Raw genomic sequence first — 10402 nt, 5'->3', positions numbered from 1 at the left:
GAGCAAACATGGGAAGCAAGGATAAAGCTGTCTCTGCTCCCCTCCCCCCACCCTTCCCAGGTGAGAAGCGGAGAGGAGAGAAGCAGAAAGCATATCCTATTTCATGCCTCTGGCATGTGGAAGTAAGAACATTATTTTATAATAATCCTATTAATGCAGATCAGATGAAGATGGCTGGCCATGAGGCAGCATTTGGAGAAGCCCCATCAGTGGGCTCTTTGTTGGTGCAGGCAGCTCTGCCTGGACGAGCTGAAGGCAGCCTTTCTCTGAGCCCTCCACTGCCTGACTGGTCTTAGGCCCTCTCACTGGGGTCTCCAGATGAACAGCGTGGGGTCAGAGTAGGGCCACAGGCTCAACATTTGTCTAATACCACTCCCAGCCTGGACTGGAAAACACAAAAGGCAGTTTGTGTTTTGTGCAGTTTTCCAAAATGCTAGAGTTGCTTTCCTCTGTGTGACAGAAAGCACATCCCCTCTCCCCTTCTTTCACGTAAAGACTTTGTGGTTTTGACTTTTTTTTCCTCTGAGTTCTAAAAACCAACCCCCCTGTTCACAGGCAGCTTTATCCTAGATGGCTATTTTTCACATCAATGAAGACGCCAAACAAATTGGCCCTCCCCGATGGACACATTATTGGCAGCGGGTTTAAGATCTTGTGCTTTTTTTGCAGCCGCAATCAGATTTCATTTGGAATGAAAAATATAAACCAATCCCCTGTGTAAACAGAATATATATATATATATATACACACACACTTTGGCCACCAGAGGATCTTAGCCATGAAGCTCTCTGTGGCACAAAATCTATCGAACAGCAGGTATTGCCTCCTTCATAACCATCAGGAAAAGCTGGCCAGCAGCCCTACACACTGTGCAAGAATCTCCAAGAGGAGAGCTGGGGAAGTACCTAATTTTAGAGTAAACAGTCTTGTCTTGAGAACTGCATGAAAATGGGAGCCCAAGGAAAGGAAGCCGCATCTCTGCAGGGGCTGCAGTTGTGCCTCATGTGCCGGGGCACCCTCCTGGAGGGAGACGGGAGTAGAAATCTGGGGAAGGCACTGGAGTGTCTTATCGCTCTTCAGGCAGTCACAGCACTGAAATATAAACGTGTTATGAAGAAGAAATGAAACAAATCCAAATCCATGTCAGGAGATGATTTTGCAGAGCTCCCATTGTGTCTGAACTTATCAAGCAAAGCCTTCATTTCCAACCCGATCCAAAAATCACTGAAGCCAAGCGCAGCCTGTTCACCGCTTCAGGAGACTTTGGAGCAACCCTTCCTGAACCACAGAGGGAACACATTTTGGAAAGGAAAAGAAATACATTATGTTAATTGTGCAAATGCATTTTCAGCATCCCTTAAAAATGGAGACATTTGCCTAGAAGCCGACGAAGAGTATTTAGTTAATAGTTAAAATTCAAAAGAGATTTCATTAAAAATCGAATCATTCATGCAATAGCAGAGCAGTTTTGTCTTTTCATTTCCCCTCAAGCATTTTTTGCTGCACAGAACACTTTTGAATTCATTTACTTTTACAAAATTAACTGCCAGGTCAACTTTCAGTGGGAATAGAACGTGAGAAATTCAGAAGGGAAAGGTCAAACTGGCAGACAGCGGAGACCCTTTACCACTTAAAGAGTTGAGGTTTAGTTGTGATGCAACAGGTAGCTCATAAAAATACACAAATTAAAGGCAACCTCCACAAAAGGACTGAGACACTGAAATGAGGCAGAGATGAAGATTATCCCATAGGTGAATTCCAGGCAGCTCCGAGCATTTTACAGCATCTCTCCTGTGTACCGAGGCCAAGAGCGGTGGCTGCTGGGGTCACAGCCCTGCCCGGCTGCCAGCAGAGCATGGCTCTCACCTCGTGCCACACCTCGGGTGTCAGCTGAAGGACAGAAGGACGGGGCCGTGCATCCTGGCAGCAGCAGGAGGTGGCTGTCACGGGCCAGCCGGCACAGCCCCAACTCCGCCAGCACCGGTGGCGTGTTGACATGAAAACAGGGAGACAAGGTGGGTAAACATGCCCGTCTCAGCTGACCTGCCTTCACCTGTGGCTCAGTGTGCCCTCTGTCTGGGGCAACCTCTGGCTGCCTTGTCCTGATGCATCGTGGAAGTATTCACAGCTGGGTGGGAGCAGAGCGTTTTTGGTGGTGAGGACAACAAGCGGGTTCACCCCGCGGAAACACTGGGAAGGGCTAAGCCTACGTGGGTTTTGCTGTCAAGGTTTTTCTTAAATGAAGGGAGACCAAATCAACCTCACAGCTTTGCAGAGCTGTACCCCGGTGTGTGATATTCAAGTGGGAAGCCTGTTATGTCCTTCCCAGTGGGTTTCAGCTGTGTGGAAGGGAAAAAAAAAGAGAGAATTGTTAAATGCTCTCCATCCTACAAGGACTGCTGCCCCACATGCCTTCCTCCATGCCTCCCCTAAGATGTCTGCACACCCACAGCAGGCCTCAGACAGCTCCCTTCTAACTTGAGCCCCCAAAGCCATGAGTGACCACTGCAGAAGAGCACCAGCAGTGTGCTCCCTGCGGAACTCACTTCTCCCAGTGCCTTCCTGCCTGATTTAGAGCCTGATGTTTCCTCTAACAAGAGCATCATCGCATCAAAGATAGGAGCAAGCACAGCCAACAGCCTGGGGAAGAGCAGCAATGTGTGCTGCTCATCAGACCAGGACAACATCACCTGCACTCCAACAGTGTGGCTTTTCCAGCCAGGATTGCAGTAAAATTCCTGCTCTCCTGCCAGCGTCCTTTTTCTATCAACCCTCCGGGTCTGCAGGCAGAGCTATGCTCACAGGAAAGCTCAGCTTCTGCCTTTGCACATATCAAGGAGGAGGTGCAATAACCAGCAGAGAAGAAAGAACAGCTTTTCCAGAATCACTCTGCAGAGGGTGATGGAGGCAGGGACAGAGCTGTGCTCACAGGGACAGAACAGCAGCAGCTTCTTCTCCCTGTGCCCCCAGCTTGAACTGATCCCAGCCCATAACCCAGCCCAGGCCTTTGTTACTGTGCAGTAGCTGTCAGCAGCCTACATGAAGCCACTGGTTGCACCCCATTTCTTGGTAGGAATGCACCCACTCCCTGAGTATCCTGTGTTAACAGCTGCTGTACCAGCATGACCGAAGGCTGCTGTTTTTTGGGACGCCACACAGCCATTCCAAAAAAGCATCACTGCGGAAAGTCAAGGCAGCAAACATGCAAAAAGAATAGCCAAACTGGGAGACAAATTCTCTGCCCCAATCCTCTAATCCTTTCCAGCTCTCTTAAACAATCTTCACAGGACCTAAAATACACTCAAAAGACAGAAGCTGCCTGGGACCCTGTTGGGAAGGGCTGGCTCTGGAAGCCTTTCCTTCCTCCAGCTGCAGCATATCCTGGGGAGAAACCGTCAGGCTTAACCTTCAGGGGCCACCTCCTGCTATCCACCTCCCACTGAAGCTGTTTTGGTCAGAGCCCTTTCTCTTTCCTCCCTGGTTGTAGCAGGAAAGTTCAAGGTGTCCTGGCAGCAGGAAGCTCCCTTGCTCCACCCTCTGCCCAGCACCGCGGCTCCCTGAGCTCATCGAGGATTTGCTGCACCAGATCTGCCAGCGACAGCGACCTGTTCTGTGTGGTCACTGGCGTGGGAGCAGGACCCTCGACATGAAGCACCTCTCCCGTGAGCCCTGGGCAGCCCTCGCTGTGCTCTTCCTCACCGCTGCGCTCTGGGATTCCTGCTCAGCAGGTATTTCTCTATTCTTATGCTCCCGTTTTGATATCCTGCCCTTTTCCCCCACTCCTCTCAATACCTAAATATATTGCCCACCGACAGTAATTCGTTCTTTAAAAATGAGGGGGCTCTCTTGCCTCACCTAAAAAGTGTAAGTAGTTGGAATTGATTAATGCTAATGAGAATTACTAGACATGACTGATCACAGCATCACTCTAAAGGGATGTTCTTTTGCCAGTTATTTACAGAGCCACTGTAAAAGTGACTGAGCTGCAGGTTGCTCCACTGAACGCCAAGGACACAGGAAACCACAGTAACTTGGCCTTGCCCTGCTTGCTGAGGCAAAGGACCACCTGCAATACCACCCAATAGGATCACTGTAGTCCGACTTAGATTTTATTAGGTGCTTTTTGCAGAAAATCTGGCTTTGGTGCCACCTTAATTGTGGAAGCTGCCTGAAACCAAAATGTAGATGAGACCTGTGAGGCGCTCCTTCCCCACCAGGCTACTGCCTGCATTGGTACATCAGCACCAGATGAGACCTGCCAGCTGTTTAAAGATGGGCTGGCTTTGACAGCCTGTTCTTTGGGCTGCCAGGGCTATAAACACGATCCAGCGCTCTGCATTCTGCAGCACTTCCTTCCACAGGTCATACTCAGGTTTTAATGATACTTCCCGGTGCTTCTGTGAGGTACTTATTAACTGAGAAAACAAATTATGGGCTTGGCCAAGGTCATTCTGCAAATCCTACTAGAGTCAGACAGAGGAATGGGAAATACTGAGACCCTTCCCTGAAGCAGTTTGCCCGGGGACCCACTCTGAGCATGGCAGAGGCCATAAGGAAAGCTCTGGTATTGCTGATGGTGGGTCAGCTCAAAACACAGAGGTGGGCAACAGCAGGTGACCCCAAGGGGGACATCTCCCACAGGACAACCTCAGTTTACTTTCTGTTACTTGGAAAACGCCAAACTCAAAGCAAATGTTTGGTCAAATGTCTCATTCTGTTTTGTTTTCCTCAGCTGAAACGAAACCTGAGCTATTATTCTGCAGCCTTCGGTGAAATCAGGCCAGAGCTAGTTTTATTACATTCCAAATTACCAGCTCAGAGTGATGGCTTGACTAGAAATAGTTATCTCATAGCTTCTTCCTGGCCTGTGGACAAGCAGCATGTTAGAGCTCCTCCATGCAGCAGAAGTCCTCCCTCCTGGAGTCTCCCCAGGCCATTTGTCATCTATCTGTGCAGGGGATGCTCTCCCCAGCTGAACATGAACTGTGCTGCTCACGGCAGCACAGGAGGAGGTGTTTCTCTGACTCCCTTCCTTCTGCAGCAGGGGACAGACAGGTGCTGATGCACAGGGACCAGGGCAGCCTGTGCTTTAACCCCTGCAGGCATCCTGCAGCTGTCCTGGTCTGATCCCACCGTGCTGCAGGGAGCACGCTGAGGGGCAAGGCAGGTTTTAGGAGTACTAAAGAGGGTATGGCCTGTGGCACCGTGTGCAGGTTTGAAGAGCTGGACACCAGCCACAGAGTTGTGCCAGAGTGCATGTGTGTGTGCTGATTCTGGGCAGGAAGCAGGATAAAGAGGGAAAACCTTCATCAAAGCTCCAGGCTTCTCCCTCATTACTTACTTCTGGATGTTGTATTTTCCAACCTGAGCTGGTTACCATGCTGGTCCGAACTGGAGTCCAGCCAGAGCAGTTTCAGATGCTCTGACCTGCAGCAAAGCCAAAGCTTCCTCCTGGGGCCTTGGTGGACCCGCTGAGGCTGCGCAGATGGGCTCAGCCCTTGGCTCTGCCAGACTCTGTGCACCCTGGGATTTTTCTAAGGGTAAAAGGAGGCAGCTGTACAGCCTGCTGGCCATGGATCTCCCCATGCCACTGAATGGTCTCTCCCATTTCCATGCTTGCTCGTTCTGCCCCTGTAGCTTGGGCAAGCACTGCGGTTAATGTGAGCTCTGAGCAAACGGCTCAGGCCAGGGTCACACCAAGGCAGAGGTACAGGGATTCATCTGCTCCTTAGGGATGCTGCTTGAGCCAGTGTGCAGCCGGTGTTAGAAGTGGTGGCATAAGGAAGCATACCCTAATGCAGCAGTGTTTAGGGGCAGGAACTTCCTTTCTCCAAGTTGTTTCCACCCTACAGACTTCTGCAAGGCCAATGGCTTCCAGATTTTCCTGCTTGATGCCAAACATTGCTTTTCTAATCCCACTTACCTTTTCTCCTGTGCTTTCCTTCTGGCAGCAGCTGAAGGCACCTCCAATGTTTCAACAACTGAGTACGAACCAGCGTGTCTTCGTAAGTCTTCATAAATCATTACTACCTGGTTAAAGCCAGGTGATGAGCCTACACAGTGACTGAGAGCCTGTCCTGGGAAGGGATTTATCTCTTCTCAAGGCTTCCATTGTGGGTGAACCTTTAGGATGCATTTCTAAGACTCCTCCACTGCCATGGTATGATATCTTAGGTATATTGAGACAGACTCATAGCTTTGAACAGACTAATTGATAGCTAATTTGTGTGTCCTAAAGCTCCCTGCCAGACTGCCTGCCCGTAGGCACTATACAGATTCCCAAGAGCACCTCTTTCCCCTGCCCTACCACGTCCTTCCCAAACAGCCAGCCCCAAACAACCTGAGATCCCACCACTACTCCAGAGTCATCCACCAGATTAAGAGCCACGTTTAGGGGAAAGATGCCAAGGCAGAGCCATCTGCCTTCTAGTAAAGGAAGCCTGCCATGTACTTGGCTTCCCATGAGCTCACTTCACTTCTCCTCCGCCAGACGTGAACTTCTGCAGGCAAGCGGCCACGTGCTGCCCTTCGGGCATGGACGACTACGGGTGGATCGCAGCGGCCGTCGGCTGGAGCCTCTGGTTTCTGACCCTCATCCTGCTCTGCATGGACAAGATCATGAAACTCCGGCCTGATGAGCCCAAATACTTGGTGGCCTGAAGCAGAGAGAGCCAGCAAGCAGCAGCACCGGGGAGCAGTGAGGTGCAGGCAGACTGACAAAGCATTTCTAACACCTGCTAAGAAACACAAAAAGAAAGGGAACACACCTGCAGCCAAAAAAAGCCAGATCTAAGCAGGGCAGCTGCCAAGGCTTCACCCTCTCTGGCAGGCTGGAGCTGCCAGCCAAGGTGTGGGGTAGGCAAGTCCCTGCAAGCCACCATATATGTGCCACAGTGCAAAAACACCCACTTTTCCCTGAGCCCTCTCGTGCTTGCTGTGAGCACAGCAGGAGGAGAGGCTGAGGGACCAGCTACCAGCCTATAGCACATTGCCTCAACGTGCACAAAGGTGCATGACACACCTTCGGCTCTGACACAGAAAGTGGGCACACCAAGCTATTTTCTGGAGCATCAACATTACCAGAGCCATTACTAAGCTATAGGCCAGGTTACATCAGTAACTGGAGGTAATTCACTGACTTTACCAAGTCCTCCTCACTCACTAACCTGAGATACTTAAATAAGTCTATTAACTGATACATGGGAAAACTTTCTTATGGAAACTTAGGGATTGTTTGGGCTGATTTGAAAGTAAAACTAATTTTTCCAGAGCCATTTAGATGTGTTGCAGGAATTGAATGTTGGTTGTACTTACTCAGCTTCCACCTGCCTGAGAAACTAAGCCAAGCTGAACTGTGGAAAGCAGGTTTAAACCAGCATATCTGATGCATGCACAAAACTGTTCCTATTTATACAAGATGATAATAAATACTCCTATTGATTGAAAGACTCTCACTGACTGGTTTATATGGATAAAGCTTATACTGGCAAGGAATTACTCAACCCAAATCGTTAGAAACAGGATTCAAAGAACACATATTCCTGCACGAGGGTTTGGCTCACTGCAGCCAAACTCTGATTTAGGGCAGTTGCACCAGTTTTATTTCTATCCGTTATTAAAACAAATCAGAGTTAAACCTACCTAGACTGACACAAGGTTAGCAAACCTGCTAGAGATCAACTGAAATGAAACATAAAAAGTTACTTTTAAATTTAAAAAGCACCATTAAAGATCTTTAGCTGCTAATAATAATTATACTCTCCCATCAGCTCATCAAGGTGTAACTTCATGAGTGAGAAAAGACAGAAATCAGTTTAAAACTTCCAATTGATTCTGGCACAATTAGACACTTTGATCAGGATAATTTGGCCACTTCAAAGGGATGGACAGCTGTCTCTTATCAGCTAGCCCCCATGAAGAGGAGCAGGGCCAAGTTAGACATTGAGGAAAATACACCCTTCCCTATCACTTAAGGCAAGAAGTCTTTCAGGGTGAAATGCTGAACAGAGATGCTCATGTCAGGACAGTAAGTTTTGAAAGGGAAGGGCTTAATTTGCAACATTTCAATATAGAACAATTAAACAAAAGTAATTTTCACATGACAAATCTCAGATCTCAGCATTGGATCAAATTCTTTCCACAAAACCCCCAATAACCAAGCAAAACAGCAAAGTCCCTCTCATTTATGTACAAACTTACAGAAACAAAGGGATCTCAGTCAACACCAAAATGTAAAGAGCAGTGAGTTGACAGCTCAACCACCGCAATCACTCATGTACAACAAATCTTCTACCTACACACATAATTTTTTTCCTGTTACATTCATTTTAATAGCAGAAAATGTTCATTGCTCTGAAAGCAATGTGAAAGATACTGTGAAAAAACCTCCACTTACTGCCTTCACGTCTGCCTTCTGCAGATCTTACAGTTCTCCAGACTTAGGGGCATTTTTCTCACGGTTGGGAACACAGAAATGCCTGCTCTTCATCTTTGAGGGGATATGTTTCATAGCTTTCGCATGTCTTTTGAGTTTTCAGCACATGATGCAAGTTCTAATGTCCTAAGAGAGCAACAGCCACAAAGAGCTTCACAACAACTAAGCAATTCTGTGGGGCTTCCTAAAGCCTGCCTTTAGAAGCACAGCTTGCTCATTCTTCACTCTCTCCAAAACAGAGACCTATACCTTCAAGGATTGAAGTAGACTTAAACCTCAGGTTTTGCTTCTTGCAGTTTCCTTTGAGGATTCCCAGCTCAAGCAAACTGGGGAGAAAAGGAAAAAAACCCGTATTTTTTCATACAACGTAGTGCCCTCAAGGATTCTGTGTGCCTGTGTTCAAAGGTGACACCCACGTCTCCACAAAATCAGGTATAAAAATGGAGTACCTTACAGATAATTTCTGCTGTGAAATGTATACTTTTTCTACATCAGTAACCTGTAAAACTCTGATCTAACATAACAGTGTTGCTTTTTACTGCATCACCTGTTCTGACATACGGCATTGTCAGCTTTGATCTACAGCTGCTTCTTTTCATGTCATTTGATGGAGTCCCTCAGAAAAACTTAGTCCTGTGATGACTCTCATGAAGGCACTGATGCTCCCAGTGTGTCTGGGATCCCTAAACAAGGTGGCAGTGTTCCACAGGCTCCAAGGCTATCTGTAAACATCTTACATGCTCCTACATAATACAGTGCAAAACCCCAAAGCACTCTTTTAAAGGGACTCTCCAAGGTACACACTATGTGCTGTACTGATCCTGTGGGCAATCACAAGTACAATGCAAAACAACCCACCCTGCAAAAGGAGGAGAAAAGCCCTAATGGTACTGTCAGTGTTCCAGGGGCTTGTCAACAGTTACAGAAAGCACTGAATTAAAAATTTCCATCCAAAAGACTTGAGAAATTGATATAAAGACAGAAATTAGTATGCAGAAATGGATTGTACATACCTGATTTCTAAAATGTGAAGATTATCTGTAGTCTGCTGTTACATTTCCTGGAATAATTTTAGCCAGGGAGCACACAGGAGCACAGCTTGTGGGTTATAACCCCTCATTTAAGAGCAATTGAGTCACAGTAGAAGGCCATGGTCTGGTTTTGATGCAAAAATTAAACATACAAATGCACAAATTAAATATATATGACTGTATAGTACAGTGCCTCATAAGTGGTCCATGAGCAGAGTTGCAGACTGATATTCTCATTTACTGTGTATTATTCCATGCTCTTAATAATAGCCCTCAAAGTTTAATACCTCTAATCGTAGACCCCAACTAGTGCAATGCTGTCCAACCCCTGCTGATTTCAAGGGAGCTACACAAACATCCAGCACATGGCCTTGTTTTGTTCTTTGGGTTTTCTTCACTGCAATTCAGGAAGCCTGTCATTTTTGTTCCCATAGGAAACCTTGGAGGCAAAGCATAACCACTGATTTCTCAGCATACACAAATCATTTTTGTGCTAAACCTGGGTGCCCCATCAGACTGCTACATACAACCTCATGGCACTGAGCTGGTGTAGGCACTTGCACATTTCCAAGCATTTAAAAAGTAAGGTGATAGCTCCAAACAATGATGGAAATCTTAATGCTCCAGTCATTTATAGTTACTGTCTCTCCAGGACCAAAAAGTTCCTCATTGGAATGAGATGGAGGAAAAAAACCTATTCCAGCTCTTCTGATTTAGTACAAAAAAATAAAAAAGCAAGAAAAATTTTGAAACCTGGATGGTTAAAAAAAAAAAAAAAAAAAAAAAAAAAAATTTTAAAACCGGGGTGGTAAAAAAAAAAAAAAAAAAAAAAGTGTGACTGAAATACCCAAGTTTGAACCTCAGCACTGCTGACTAAATCAGCAGAGTTGTTAATGTTTTCTGGACAAAGTTTCTGAATTTCAGGCATGAAGGTATG

General features: G+C 46.9%; 1 protein-coding gene across 1 annotated transcript; it reads left to right on the top strand.

Annotated features, from left to right (window-relative positions):
* Window positions 1–3240: 3240 nt before the first annotated feature.
* On the top strand, window positions 3241–7450 carry TMEM213 (transmembrane protein 213). Its single transcript, XM_008638123.2, has 3 exons — window positions 3241–3728; window positions 5952–6005; window positions 6491–7450. The coding sequence occupies exons 1-3, from the start codon at window positions 3647–3649 to the stop codon at window positions 6658–6660; spliced, it is 306 nt and encodes a 101-aa protein (XP_008636345.1). The 5' UTR covers window positions 3241–3646; the 3' UTR covers window positions 6661–7450.
* Window positions 7451–10402: the final 2952 nt, after the last annotated feature.

The sequence above is a fragment of the Corvus brachyrhynchos genome, unplaced genomic scaffold (genome assembly GCF_000691975.1).
Source record: "Corvus brachyrhynchos isolate BGI_N302 unplaced genomic scaffold, ASM69197v1 scaffold27, whole genome shotgun sequence".
Classification (NCBI taxonomy): domain Eukaryota; kingdom Metazoa; phylum Chordata; class Aves; order Passeriformes; family Corvidae; genus Corvus; species Corvus brachyrhynchos.
This window is presented reverse-complemented; position numbering and strand designations above follow the sequence as displayed.

Coding starts and splice junctions, on each gene's coding strand:
- TMEM213 (XM_008638123.2), top strand. CDS start 3,647: ATGAAGCACCTCTCCCGTGAGCCCTGGGCAGCCCTCGCTGTGCTCTTC. Junction 3,729..5,951: donor CTGGGATTCCTGCTCAGCAG/GTATTTCTCTAT, acceptor TCCTTCTGGCAG/CAGCTGAAGGCACCTCCAAT. Junction 6,006..6,490: donor GTACGAACCAGCGTGTCTTC/GTAAGTCTTCAT, acceptor CTCCTCCGCCAG/ACGTGAACTTCTGCAGGCAA.